We start from the raw sequence: 15,903 nt of genomic DNA on the forward strand, positions 1-15,903 counted from the left end.
TATTTATTTATTTTTATTTGTGGTCTTTTTTTAATAATTGCATGAGGTTTCAAACAACATTTCATAAGTTAAGATGTAATAGCATTGTTTTGATGTAATATTCATGTAAACAGACAGTAAACATTTTACGACCAAATTCCTGAAACCGATAATAAAGATGTGCAATAAAAGAGGTTAAAGTACATCGGGAGGGGAAAACATCTGTAAATTGTCTCATTAGTTTCATTACTAAACACTAGTGTTTGTCTGAATCACTGCTGCTGTCTATAATAATTTGATTCAGTGGATTTAATGACAGATTTTAGATGATAGCATGGCTTTCAGAATGAGTCTCTCTGAAGAACAGGACACAAAGAGAGACAAAAGGTGAGATAACCTGTTGTGCTTTTATGCTTTAAGTATTTAGCGTTAAGAAATAAAAAATGAATACAATGGTGTTTTTTTATTTTTAGTCTTTCAGTTTTACCTGAACACAGCAATGTGGGAAAACAATCAATGGATCGTTTACATCTCTTTATGGAGGAAAACTCTTCTACTGAGAACAGGTGAGATGCCATGAGTATGATCCTCACTTTTTTTAATTGCTTTGATCAAAGTGTCTGCTAAATTGTTAAATATGAATTTAAATGTAAGCATAAGTTCCAGGGCGCACTCAAGCGTGGTTCACTTGGGCTCAGGTGCGGAGTGCGCAATGTGATCGCAAAAGGTTTAAAAGCAGAGTCGTCAATTGCGCACTTTCATCTGCCTCTGCAAAAAACTTCTGATGCGTGCAGCAGGGTTACGTGAATGTCTGAGCTGCATATGCGACAGATCAATATGGTGGCATGTAAAAGGGCTGTGGGTCATTGCGCACCAAACGTCTCAGAATAAACAAACACAGACTTAACATCACGATGGGCTCCAGTGTTAAGAGAGCGCTTAACTTACATCCTAATGACTAAAGCGTGCCAGAGCTCGGATCACGCAAAATACAGTGTGAGTGCTTCTGGTGGAGTAGGTTTTGTTGGGTTAGGTATGATATGAGTGCGTATCACAGTTACTGTAACACAGGAAGGAAATAAATTCAGTTTATATTCCAGGAATCACAGCTTTCTGTGCAGCAGATTTAATAAGATTATTAACAGATTATGCACCCCCCATCAGCTCAAGTCTATCTCAGAATGCTTAAATGTGTTTGGACAAGGGTAAAAAGAAGAGATGAGATTGGATGAGGTGAGCAACTGTTATCTGTGGTTGACCCCCATTAAAATACACTTTTATCAGCCATAAAGTGTGAATTACTGTCAGATTTTTATTGCTGGAAAAGTTCAATGTACAACCTATAACAACTTCACAGAATGATACATTGAATATGTTTTTTGTGGAGATACTGGACAAAGAGTGTTTTAGCGCATTCAAAGATTTCTTTATCGTGTGATTTAGCATTTTATCAAGTTTTTAGATTTCTGAGTTGGTTGTGTAAATCACAAAATCCTTTTGATAGCTTGGATTTTTGATATTTTTTATTTACACTGGTTTGTTACTGTAACATAGTGTTGCAACTTAGCCTCAAGTAATTTTAATAAAATGAAAACAATGTAAATGTCATTAATCAAAATGATAACTCTAATTAAACATCAGGGGAAATAACTTACGATTGTGTTTTTGTCTTAATTGTGTAGTCCTGTAAAAGCTGTGTAGCTCTCATGAAATCCAAAATGAGCCAATACTGGGCATGACATTTTAAAATGTCTCACTTTTTACATTTGATATGTTATTTATATTCTATTGTGAATAAAATATAAATTTATGAGATTAATAAATTATTCCATTCCTTTTTTACTCACAATTTCTACAGTGTCCCTACAACTTTTTCTGATTTGGGGTTGTATTTTGTCAAATGAGAAGTTTATGGGTGCATGAGATTTTTTTAATCAGTGTTTGTTTGCTGTTGTGTTTTAGTCTTTGTCTGAACGAATCTCCTGAACCCAGCTGGATATCTATGAAGAGTGATGATTTAATGGATCAGCCAATAAAATTCAGTTTGGGAGATTCCTCCACTGATCTGAGGTGTTGTGCAGTTTACAGTATTAGAAATATAAACATGTATTTTGTACTTGGTACATATTCACCATAAAATCCAAAATGTTGTTTTACTGCAGAAAAACACCTGATGAATCAGAATCAAATATTGGAAAAAACTTGGACTCCATTTTCAAGGTGTGTGTTTGCTTGCTTAATCCTTTAAGAACCAAATATTTAAATTTGGGGTCATTTAGGGAATTCTTATTTGTAAAAGCACTATACAAACAAAACAATAAAAATGTAGGTTTTCTGTTAGTAATTTTAATTATTGGGCTAGTAATTACAACTAGGTAGTAAATTTTGGGGTGGTTTCCGGGACAGGGATTAGCTTAAGCCAGGACTAGGCCTTAGTTTAATTGGTAAATATAACTAGTTTTAACAAACATGCATTACTAAAACATTACTTGTGTGCATTTTGAGGCAAAACAAAGTGCACTGATGTATTTTAGATATCACTGCTGAAAAAACAATAAAACCATTACAGAACGTTTTTTCAGCAGGGATGTCAGTGCAAGTTGTTTTTAGCTTGGACAGCTCTTACATTTATTTTTGTCTAGGACTACTCTAATCCCTGTCCGCAAAACCGCTCTTTTAAGTACAAACTTTAAGTTGGCTTGACAAGGCTAGTCTAAAAATTTTGAATAGTTTAAAAAGATGTTTGTCTTCTATTTAGTTTTCAAACTTCAGCTTTATCTTACATCTAGCTAACATGGTTAACATTTTTAAGGCGCAATCCCATTTCTCTGTCTTACCCCTTCCCCTTACCCCTACCCCTTAGTTTTGCACGTTCACGAGAGCGAAAGGGCTATCCCGATTGGTCCTTACTCTCACATGAACATGGAAAACTAGGGGTAAGGGGAAGGGGTAAGACAGAGAAATGGGAACATCACATTACCGTGATTTAGCATTTAAGATAGCATGAAATTAACATGATTTAGCACAATGCTAGCATGATTTAGAATGATGCTAGCAAGATTTAGCATGAAGCTAGCACATTTTACCATGCTGGCATGGATCTAACATAATTAACATGTGTATTTTAGTTAGTATTTTTTAATAGGTAATACATATTAACATGTAGTTTTCAGTGCTAACATATAGCATCCTGGATGTCCTGTTTGCTTACATGGGTCAGAAGACCCCCCCTATGGCTCTATGATGTTCCGATGCTTGCTAAAATGTTGCTAGGGTACTCTTAGCACCTGCTAATAATGATGCTCCAAAGGCAGCTTGCCATTATGAATGATATAAACCAACCACAATGTCTCTATGATATTAAGATTTGAAGAAATAGCAGTAGTAAATGTCTATGGTTTGTCTATGGTACGCCTGCTGGATTTATTAACTATTAATTGTGTATTAACTATTGAGAAGTGAATAATAAAGCTGTCAAAGGCCTACAGATGTAAATCATTTGGATTTTTGGGTTGCCCTCATAGTTAATTTTTTCCCCATCTAATATACAGTATGGATACCACTTGCAGAACAAGGTTTAGCAATGAAAACATTTTAGGTTGCATTTCCCGCAACCTATGACACTGCACTATGAGAGCGCTTCTGGTGTACCTATTTGAAATCATAACTATTTATACAGTAGGCTATGGTAGTACCAACTGGGTTGGACTGGGTTCAAGTGGGATTAATAACACCACAACAAAAAGAAATATGATAGCCTATAGATGTGTTTTTACACATGCTTTAGACACCAGCACGCACCAGAAGTGTTGCCAAAGCTTCAACACCATGACACAACAAGTATTAGTGTATGAGTCTCTACCTGTCTCATCTGTATGCATCATAAATCTCATCAAGTTAGTTAGAAAACATGAATCCGTATGCACCATATGCTGCCACATAAACATCACTGTCCATTCCAACCCTAAGGCTGTTTATTAAACTTCAAATAAATGTATTGTTGATTTGTGTTTTGATTATTTTGTTCACTGTCTGTTATTTAATGAAACTTCACTGTTTGATTATTCACTGCGATTTCAGGAAGTTGAGTACAAAATCATCTCTGTAATGAAGAACGAGTTAAACAGTTTGAAGAGGCTGTTAAATCCAGATTACCCAGAATCTTCTGAGAGGGAGGAGGATGATGATGATAAGAGTCATAGCAGATTTAGAGAGGCGTTTCTGAAGATCACACTGCACATCCTGAGGAAGATGAAGCAGACAGACCTCGCAAACACACTACAGACCAGTAAGAAATCTGATAACAGCAATATAAGCAGTGACGTAACTGCCTGCAAGCAACCTGACAAATCTCTAAATCACATGACTCTGGGGACCTAATTCCTCACTATATAGTTCAAATGAATGACTAGCGTTTTGCTGATATTAGAATGCAACAAAACAGAGATCTTAATTTTATTACACCAGACCAACTTCTGGATTGTTGCTCCTATCTAACTTTTACCTAAAGCATTTGACCTTTTAATTAAATACCTAAAACAGATTGATTTAGCAATGAAATTGAAATAATAAACTGTAATTTGTTTTAGAATATTTTGGTTTACAAATGACTTATCTGTGAGCTTCATTATTTTTAAAAAATTCATGCGGGCTCGTAATCTTTAATCAAAAAGGCAAATCTCCTCCCCTCCTCAAAACGATTATAACTTATAGTCAAGCGCGACTTGTAAGTATGAATTAATTTGGACATATATGAACCTAGAGACAACATTACCGTCTACACCCACGAGAGTCTGCTATATGCTGCTTCTGTATTTATGTAATTCAATGTATTTAGTGATGTGGAATGACGAGCCTGCGAACTTGATGCTCGTTGGCTTTCTTCTGTTCATTTAGCCTATTCAGCCTTCCAGGTAAATTCTGTATGCTGCTGTTCTGTCTGCTATTGTTTAGTTGAATAATTTGCCTTTCCAGATTAAATTACGGTTTTTCGGCTTGGATTTTGTGAAATAATTTTTCTAAATAAATGCGACGTGTAGTCCAGAGCGACTTATAGTCTGAAAAATATGGTCATATAAATAATGTTTTCGAATATAAATAACGTTTACACACTTATAAATTTAATTAATAGTTTTTTTAATAACTTTTTTTTTGACATTGTTCATATTGCTATCATACAATTAACATAACAAAATTGACACAATATATTTTTTTTCTTTTCCTTTTTCCCTTCATCTCCTTCCTTACCACACAGTGACAAAACAAACAAAGAAAAAAAAAACATACATGCCTACATACATGTAATTTCTAGTTTTAATGGTGAATCATACTGACCACAATAATGAGCATAGTCACCTCTTTACTATTAAGCACTTTTTGTCATACAACATGTGCTTGGAAAAAAATACTGTATGTTTGTTACCCTTGCTGTTGAATCAAGTTTAAACAACCTCTATGACTTTCCAAACTTTTCCACGTTGATCATTTAATTCATTTTCCATGTTGATTATTTAATTCATCAACAAAAATGTCAATTTTTCTTTATTTTCCACTTTATATTGTTAGAACTGATGCCCACATATCAACAAAAGCTCAAATCCAGACTAAAGGAGAAGTTTCAGAAAATTAATGAAGGTATATCCAGTCATGGGGACTCGACATATTTAAATAAGATCTACACAGAACTTTACATCACAGAGGGAGGGAGTGGAGAGGTCAATACTGAACATGAAGTGAGACAGATTGAGACATCATCCAGGAGACCAGAGACAGAGGAGAGACCAATCAAATGCACTAATATATTTAAAGCGTTACCTGGACAGGTCAAAGCCATCAGAACTGTGCTGACTAAAGGAGTTGCTGGAATTGGAAAAACAGTCTCTGTACAGAAGTTCATTCTGGACTGGAGTGACGGCAAACAAAATCAGGACGTTCATTTTGTATTTCCATTTACTTTCAGAGAGCTGAATTTGATTGAAAAAAATCTCAGTCTTATGGAAATGGTGAATCACTTTTACATAGAAACAAAACAACTAAAATCAAGAGATTATGATGACTACAAAGTCATGTTTATATTTGATGGTCTGGACGAGTGTCGACTACATCTGAATTTCCACAACAATCCGACTTTATCTGATGTAACCCAATCAACCTCAGTGGATGTTCTGCTGACAAACCTCATCAAGGGGAATCTACTTCCTTCGGCTCTGATCTGGATAACCTCACGACCAGCAGCAGCCAATCAGATCCCTCCCGAATGTATCGACCAAGTCACAGAGGTACGAGGATTCAACGATCCTCAGAAGGAAGAATATTTTCGAAAAAGAATATGTGATCAGATCCTGTCTGAAAGAATCATCACACACATCCGATTATCAAGAAGTCTGTACATCATGTGTCACATCCCGGTCTTCTGCTGGATTTCAGCCACTGTTCTAGAGCGAATGTTGAGCGAAGCAGAGAATAAAGCAGAGATCCCCAAGACTCTCACTCAAATGTTCACACACTTCCTGATCTATCAGACCAAACTGAAGAGTCAGAAGTATGATGGGAAACCAGAAATAAATCGTGATCAGGCTAGAAAGAGCATTTTTGCACTAGGAAAGCTGGCTTATGAGCAGTTAGAGAAAGGGAACCTGATCTTCTATGAGGAGGACCTAAAAGAGTGTGGCATTGATGTGAAAGAAATGTCAGTGTATTCCGGAGTTTGTACTCAGGTCTTCAGGGAGGAGCATGGAATTCACCTGGGGAAAGTGTTCAGTTTTGTACATCTGAGCATTCAGGAGTTTCTGGCTGCTTTATTTAAGATTCTGTGCTTCTTTGAAACTTCGAAACAAACCTCAGGACTCTGGAATATGTCAAAGACAAATTTGACAGATTTACTGAAACATGAAGTGGACAAGTCCTTACAGAGTGAGAACGGACACTGGGACCTTTTCCTCCGGTTCCTTCTGGGTCTCACACTGAAGTCTAATCAGATTCTCTTACAAGGCCTCCTGAAAAAGACAGTAAACAGCTTGCAAAGCATTAAGGACACAACTGCTTACATTAAAGAGAAGATCAGGGAGAATCAATCTCCAGAGAAATCCATCAATCTGTTTCACTGTCTGAATGAACTGAACGATCAGTCTCTAGTGCAGGACATCCAGTCATATCTGACCAGAAGACGTGGGAGTCGTCTCCCTGGAGTTAAACTGTCTCCTGCTCAGTGGTCGGCTCTGGTGTTTGTGTTGCTGAACTCGGAAAAGGAGCTGGATGAGTTTAAACTCAGTAAATATGATCCATCAGAAGAATGTCTTCTGAGACTGCTGCCAGTGGTCAAAGCATCCAAAAAAGCTGAGTGAGTATTTTGTCTTCTCCAAAGAAAGATATTCTCTCTACCAAAAACACTTTAAAAAAAATAAAACAAACTCATTGGAACCTCAACACGCTTCTTACAAAAAGTCAAACATATATCAGTGCTGATATGACAGTACATTCATCAAAAAATAAACAATCAATTTCTTTCTAACATTGAGAATCCTCAGAAGCCCTGCGAAGATGGCCGTATTCCACAGCCAACAACAGCCCAATATTTGTTGGTTATCACAACCTTACTGTTATTACAATTTTATCATGATTGTAAACAACTACTCCTTCAGATCCATTTGAGTCCCACCACTGACTAAAAAGCAGTGGGGGAAGCCAACAAAATAACGCTGTCCTGTGGCTTTCTCTGAGACAGGTTATATGAAAATGACAGATTATATATGTCAACAGATCAAGGAAATGTGATTCCTAATATCATGACCCCTTTAGGAAGTATACTGATGCGTATTGCATTTTCTCTGCAGCCTCTCCAGTTGTGATATTACAAACAAAGGTTGTGCTACTCTGGCTTCAGTTCTGAGATCAAACCCCTCACACCTAACAGAACTCAATCTGTCTGTGAATAATCTTGGAGATTCGGGAGTAAAGCTGCTCTCTAGTGCACTGGAGGAGTCACACTGTAAACTAGAGAAATTACAGTGAGTGGAAATTACAGTTTTACAACAATATTTAAAACTCTTTTTTAATATTCTTAACATAAAATAGTCAGCCAGCAATGATCATTTTAATTTTGATGGTTTAATTATTGTGTTCCTTAACACAAAAACAAACTAAAAAAGGCACACCCCGGCAATCCACATGTTGCACAAAATCATAGCCACTTCTTCCATATAAATCAGACTGGTTTAAGTCCACATTCAGGATAGAAAAAGACATGTCTGATGGAGGGTGATCCAGTGGATATGTACCACTAAAGATGAGAAAATGCAAGAGTCTATTTGTTTAATAATTATTTTTCTTTGTTAAATATTAATTTGAAGTCAAAACGTTTTAACATACCACCTTGGTGTGCTGAGAGGTCACTGCACCTATGGTGCTACATGCCGAGGTCATGTCTCAATGTGGATGATGATCATGTGTATAGTAAATTAAAAGAAAAAGAACCAAAACAGTTTGATTGATGTTTCAAAAAAATGTTTATTGGGTGCAACACATCAGTCAAACAGAATTTAGTCATCACATTATTTGGGGTGTAGTTCAGAACAATTGTTCAAAAGTTAATTGCTTTTTTCTCTGCAGGCTTTTCAGCTGTGGTATTACAGATGAAGGATGTGGTGCTCTGGCTTCAGCTCTGAGATCAAACCCCTCACATCTAAGGGAACTTGATCTATCCAAGAATACACCAGGAGATTCAGGAGTGAATCTGCTCTGTAATCTACTGAAGAACCCTCTCTGTAAACTGGAGAAACTAGAGTGAGTGTTGTTGTGTTACAAAATAAGTTTTCTCAGGTAGTGTCTGCTTGTCCTTTCTGTAGATTACTCATTAGCTGGGTTTTACGGAGCTTCTGAAGGGACCTTTGCAAATACAATAAAAAAACTTTTACGTGCACACAAGAAACTATTGCGTGCAAATGAGAGATTATTGTGTGCACACACGTTAGTGTGATTGTGTATTGTTTTTATATGATTGTATATATCTTGCATTGTATCTACTCACACAAACAAATTATTTAACACTGTGTCATCTAGTGGCTGTTTTATAAACAGCAGGCACAATCACACTTGTGCGCATGCGATAGTATCTAGCAAAAGTCTTATTTTTTTGCAAAGGTCCCTTCAGAGGCTCCATAGGGTTTCTGTCCAAACTTGAAGCGAATCTTTTTAAATTTCGCAAAAAAAGAAAAACAAACAAATGCAAATTAGGTGAGTTTTTCCGTAACCTACGAATGGTGGTATTAGTAACCTAGTAACCAACAGTAAACAAAACAAGGCATCCTTGGAAAATGGAGACAGGAATGCATGTAGTTAAGATGGGGCACGTTATTTATTTATTAGAAGTGCAGCTTGTAGTTGCCAAAGTAAATGCTGTGCACAGAGAAAGGAATGCAGCATATTTTACGTCAAGCCCCATATATGGTTAAGACAACAACAGCGGAAACTTGACGGTCAGTAACGTAGGTTTAATGTTTGCTACAACATAATTTTTTAAGCAAATGCATTTCCATCTCCTTTTATTTGCATTAACTCGTTTTCACATAAATCAAAAACCACATCATGCGAGCGTAAAAGGTATTTTTAATTGAAATTGGGCACTTTCATCACTCGTTTCTTATGCGATACTTAAAATGCGCATAAAATCAATGTGATGGTAACATGGCTATTGTTATTAGTCCACTCAAGTCTGTCATCTATGTGGTTCCCAATGTACAGAAATAGGAAAGGGTTGGTCCTTTTAAACACTCTGAAGTCAATTACCACTTTGTTTAACGTACATACATTAGTACAGCGGTTCTCAACTCCAGTTCTCGGCCCCCCCTCCCAGAATGTTTTAGATGTCCTTATATCCCTACTGAAAAATCCAGCTAAGACCAGCATAAGCTGGTGAGCTGGTCTCCCAGCTTGGTTTAAGTTGGTATTGCAGGTGTAGCAAGCTGGTCTAGCTGTGTTTTGGTCACTTTTTAAGCTGGTCTAGCTGGGAGAACCAGCTTAAACCAGCTACTGTCACCTTAAACCAGCTAAAACCAGCTATCAGCTTATGCTGGGTTTAGCTGGATTTTTCAGAGGGGATGAAACACCTGATTCCACTCATCAGGCTCCTTCCAGAATGTTTGAAAGGTTTCTTTAATTAACACACTAAAAAGCTGATGAACTGAAACAGGTGTTTTATATATGAAGACATCTAAAACATTCTGTGAGGGGGGACCTGAGGACTGGAGTTGAGAACTTCTGCATCAGTAGATAGTTTGCTCCACACAACACCACAAAGCTGTTGCTCTTTACTCCATCACCTGCCCACCCTTAAAACAACTAACTACAACAGAGTCATCTAAACGTTTTTCTAGGTGGCAAGAATTTGAGTTACAGTATAATTGTAGTCTGAGGTATATAGAGTGAAGACAGAACAGTTCCTTGAGGAGCACCCATGTACCTCCCAAAGTTCTGCAGTCCTACAAACTGTGGTCTGTCAGTGAGGAGGGGTGCACTGCTTTCTTCCCAGTAAAGCTGCCAACTGTGCTCCCCGTCCTGTCCAGATGTGAATAGATCCTTTGCAGCATGCAGATATCAGCAGCTGCAGAGGGTCCAGTACTGAATCACCAGGGAGGAGGGCCACAGTCCTACAGAGTTTAGCTTCAACTTGCTTCAACATGCCTGCCTTGATGTTTCTAATATGCCTAGTAAGACCTTGAATAGCTGCAGCAGATATGTTTAAATTTGGGTTGGAGCTAACCTCTGTAGGACAATTGACCCTCCAACAGCAGGACTGCGCATCCCATCTCTAAATGATCTTTATAATATTAGAAGTCAGTGCTGCCAGTCTGTATTATAAAAAGATTAGGGTGATGTACTTTCTTTTGTACTAGGACAATACAACATGTTTTTCAGAGCACCTGGTTTCACCCTAATGATGCTTCCTTAGCTCCCTCATGACCTGGTCATCTGAGATGGTCAGTGTGGCCTGGAGGCTGCTGGTGGACAATTCGAAAGGGGTTGAATGTGTTCAGACTGTTTGAAGTCCCCTCATAATGTCACTCGCACTATTCTTTTGGAGCTTGTCCTCTAGTTTCCTCTTGAAGGCATCCTTGCATTCTCCCAGGCTCTGTTTGAGCTCCTTTTGAACATGTTACACCCTATCCTTATCTTTCTTCCTTAGGACCCTATTTTTGAGTCTTTAAGTGTTATCAACACAGAAATGAACGCAGTCAGTAACACAGAGCACTACTGTCAATATCATTCTTATGTGCACTGTAAAAACCTCAGCCCCCCACAATCTATCTCCTCAGTGCTTTTGTCATCACACACCACAGGCTGACCATGAACAACAGATTTGTAAAGTGGTGTAAGCAGGACAAGGTTTTGGTCTGGTCTGCTAAGTGGGAAAGGGCAATGGAGATAAAAGCCACAAGGATGGTAATACCTGAAGGTATAGGTATACTTCAGTCCACATGACGCAAATTTTGTCATCAGAACAGTATGCACGTACTGTACACGCATCACCGGATGCACTTATAGGAGCATGTATGTATGTAGGCCAGGAGAGGTATTGCAATTTGTCGCAAAACGGATGCTTCAAGCATCTGTGTATGTGTCGAATTACTCAAATGAATTATACTTTGCAAGGCTGTGCGTTCATCTAGGGCCATGATACTTGGGCCATGAGATTCACCTACATTGAAGGGACCAACTAGCAGGCACAACAAGGGAAAATTTTAACATTATGCGCATTTAGAAATGTAAAAATGCAGAAGATTTATGTGCGTTAGGTTTATGGGTGTGGTTATGGTTGCTAGATAAAAAATAAATTACGTCAGTAAAAAGCAAAAGGCATGTGGCAAGTCCCCACAAATATAGCAAAACAAACCTGTGTGTATGTTAAAATACTAACATTTTAAAGTTTACACATCTAAGAGATCATTCATGTTTTTTATGCTCTGCAGTCTGGGCTACTGCAGTATTACAGATAAAGGTTGTGCTGCTCTGGCTTCAGCTTTAAGATCAAACCCATCACACCTAAGACAACTGAATCTGAACTATAATAAACTAGGTGATTCAGGAGTGAAGCTGATCTCTGCTGGACTGGAGAATCCTCACTGTAAACTAGAGAAACTAGAGTAAGTGTTATTGTGCTATCAAAGCATCTGACCTTCTTCATGTGTCTCCTAAATTTAACTGATATTGTTTTATTGTGTGATATATTTTGGAATTTTAATTATCTAATATGTTTAATCTATGCATAAAGAAATTGGTATTACCGAATGCTTGTGCATTATGCCATCTAGATCAGGGGTTGTCAAACTACGGGTCGCACAGTGTGATGAGTGTCGCACCACATATTTTTATAACAATTATTTTATCAATATTTTTAACTTTTAAAAGCAACACAATTTTTCATGAGCTGAACTCAAAGATCTAAGACTTTGCATGCTCATCATCCTTATCGGGGGCTCGACCTGACTGCAGTTCGTCGTCGTAACCGACGTGAGTGGGCAAATGCTAACAATCGATGGCGTCTGGCTTTTTGGAGAGGTGTTATCTTCACAGATGAATCCCGGTTTTCACTGTACAAGGCAGACAGCGTGTATAGTGTTGTGTGGATAAGTGGTTTGCTGATGTCAACTTGGGGATTGAGTGGCCCATGGTGGAAGTAGAGTTATGGTATGGGCAGATGTATGATTTTGACAACAAAGACAGGTGCATTTTATTGACGGCATTCCTGGAAGCTATAAACATCCCAGTTCTTGCATGGCCAGCACCAGGCAGGTCACCCATTGAGCATGTTTGGAATGCTCTGGATTGGTGTATACGACAGCATGTTCCAGTCCTGCCAACATCCAGCAACATTGCACAGCCATTGAAGAGGAGTGGACCAACATTCCACAGGCCACAATCAACAACCTGATCAGCTTTATGGGATGAAGATGTGTTGCACTCCATGAGGCAAATGGCTTCAGACCCTCACGGACCCCTAATACAGTAAAACTGCACATTTTAAAATGGCCTTTTATTGTGGCCTCCCTAAGACACATCTTTGCAAATTATCATGCTGTCTAATCAGCATCTTAATAAGACACACCTGTGAGGTGGATGGATTATCTTGGCAAGAAGTTGTTCTCACTAACACAGATTTAGACAGAATTGTAAGCAAAATTTAGAACTGGTGATAGCGCAGTGGATAAGACACACGCCTTTGGTGTGAGAGACCCTGGTTCAAATCCACGGTGACACACACCATTGTGTCCCTGAGCAAGACACTTAGTTAAGTATAAAAAAAAAATTTGTATAAAAGTGTCAGCTATATGAATAAATGTAAAAGAAATAGGCCTTTGGGGGCAAATAGAAAAAGTCTTAGATCTTTAAATTCAGCTCATGAAAAATGGGGACAAAAACAAAGGTTGCGTTTATATTTTTGTTCAGTGTAAATATCCAAGTCCCTATTAAGATAACAAACCTAAGAGAGTATACACTAAAAATAGAAACAGTATGTGATTGATAAGGAAAAAGCATCTGAATCAATAAAGTGTGGTACATACCACATTATACTACCAATTAACAAATTAACAAATGACTATTAAGTACAGATTTTACAGTTTTTTCTTTCTACAGTCTGGAGTTCTGCAGTATTAAAGATGAAGGTTGTGCTGCTCTGACTTCAGCTCTGAGATCAAACCCATCACACCTGAGACAACTGAATTTGTCTGATAATAAACTAAGAGATTCAGGGGTGAAGCTAATCTCTGATGTACTGAAGAATCCTAACTGTAAACTGGAGAAATTACAGTGAGTGTCATCATATCATTAATTACACTTTAACTTTTTATGTGGGTCAGTTAGTGTATTGAAAGGAACTGCAACCATATCACCCTATAGCCCAAGACAGCTTGTCCACTGAAGTTAAGCAGGTTTGAGTCTGGTCAGTTTTAGGATGGGAGACCATCTGAGAAAACCAGTTTGGTGTTGGTGAGACCAGCAGGGGGTGCTCACCCTGTGGTCTGTGTGGGTCCGATGATATACGATAACTGTATTAGTGTGTTAAGCTGAACAGGTGAGGATTTTTCTTATTTTCTGCAGGCTTTACAGCTGTGGTATTACAGATGAAGGTTGTGTTGCTTTGGCTACAGCTCTGAGATCAAACCCCTCACATCTGACAGACCTGAATCTCAGCTTTAATAAATTAGGAGATTCAGAGGTAAAGCTGCTTTCTGCTCTACAAAGGGATCCAAAATGTACACTGGAGACATTAAGGTGAGTTATTGACTCAATGCTTTTAGAATTTTACCAGATTCTGAACAAAGTGAGTTTTTAAACACATCTGTGGCAGTGTATTATGTCTGATTTTTCCTTTTTAAATTTCAGGATTTGACAAACAACAGTCAGATACTCATGGTGGAAACTCTGAAAACTGGTTAATCAAAACAACTGCTGCATGTCCTGAACACAGACTGTAAAAAAATTTACATAGACTTCCATGATGCCAAAATATCTCAACAAAAGCCGCTGACATCTTGACCCGATGACGTCATTTAAGCGAAGAGTCTGTACAGTAGTGATCATGAGGTGGAGCCACGGTATCAAGGCCCCATCCATTTTTCCATTAACTTAATCACAAACACACAAAATAAGTCATAACACACTCTTTTAATAGCTTCTAAGCAGGATCACAGGATTGTAAGTTCAAAACAAAATTTGGTTCATTTATATTAATTTATTCAAGTGTAAATAGCTTCCCTTGTTGGCAAATGCTACAGCGCCGCCTACCAATGTATGACGTTTAAAAAATCCACATTTTCAGTGGCACATGCATTCAAGTATATATCGCTGCAGCCCGGAGACTGCAAGTGGGAGGACCTTATGCCGCAAGTGGGAGGAGCTTATGCCGCAAGTAGGAGGGATTTCAGAAATGTGCAAGTAGGAGGAGTTTACGCTTCAAATGGGACGGTGGTGAATCCTCTGGAAGTTTGTACAGCCCACTTGCGGCTAAAGCTCCACCCACTTGCTGCTAACCCATCCATTTGCAGCTGGCTCCGACCTCCGTTTATACCCATTTCCATGCATTAGATTGTTTTATTTTAAATAAAAATGTAGAAAATGTTCAAAATTTAAAACATTAAGTGCCTGTTTATTAAGAATGAAAGTATTTACTGGGTAGGGTTAGGTGTGTAGGGAAATATTAGATTCAGTTCACTATTACGTGTTTTTAATTCTATTCAAAAAAATATTTCTGCTAACTCAAAAAGCAATTCAGTGCGATTTAATTGAAAAGAATTAAAATCTATAAGATTTATTCCCTATATAGCGAATGCTAAATTGACCACTATATAGGGAAGAAGTGAACGAAAATAAGTGAGCAATAGGCCTATCGGACACTGATGTACAGTAAATACCATGCTTCAAAGAGTACTGTCGCAGAGATTCGTCATAAACATAATGATTAGCGTTATGGATTGTACTGTGAAATGATAAAGCTAATTTTCTTACTGTTTGTCACATTTGTCATGGTTACTGTATTAGTTGATAATAAAGAGGTCAAAAACAACTGCAAATAAATAAAATATAAATAAAATGTATTCCTTTTAATTGCTATTGTGAAATTTGTATGTATCTTATGTATCTTGGTTTTGTGTATCTCCATTTTTACTGTTTTTTTTCTGTTTTTTTTTACCTATCTACAAAAGATGTCATTGAGGTGGTACCTTTTCAAAAAGTATACTTCGTAACAAATGGCGCTTTTCCATTGCATAGTACCCCATGATTTGTGTTGGGTCAGCTTTCTTTGGTGGGCTTTTCCACTGGGTACAGTACGTGGTACCCAAAACTTTTTTTAGTACCACCTTGATTGGAGTTCCAAACAAGCGGAGTTTATACTAAAATATGACGGGAAAACACTAAAGATCACTGATT

At 37.7% G+C, this 15,903-nt stretch overlaps 1 protein-coding gene across 1 annotated transcript; it reads left to right on the plus strand.

Annotated features, from left to right (window-relative positions):
* Positions 1-211: 211 nt before the first annotated feature.
* Positions 212-15,579, plus strand: LOC129437509 (NLR family CARD domain-containing protein 3-like). Its single transcript, XM_055195691.2, has 12 exons — positions 212-366; positions 453-545; positions 1,942-2,049; positions 2,142-2,199; positions 4,060-4,267; positions 5,545-7,318; positions 7,812-7,985; positions 8,587-8,760; positions 11,943-12,116; positions 13,609-13,782; positions 14,074-14,247; positions 14,359-15,579. The coding sequence occupies exons 1-12, from the start codon at positions 314-316 to the stop codon at positions 14,363-14,365; spliced, it is 3,171 nt and encodes a 1,056-aa protein (XP_055051666.2). The 5' UTR covers positions 212-313; the 3' UTR covers positions 14,366-15,579.
* Positions 15,580-15,903: the final 324 nt, after the last annotated feature.

Source organism: Misgurnus anguillicaudatus, chromosome 24, assembly GCF_027580225.2.
Source record: "Misgurnus anguillicaudatus chromosome 24, ASM2758022v2, whole genome shotgun sequence".
NCBI lineage: Eukaryota > Metazoa > Chordata > Actinopteri > Cypriniformes > Cobitidae > Misgurnus > Misgurnus anguillicaudatus.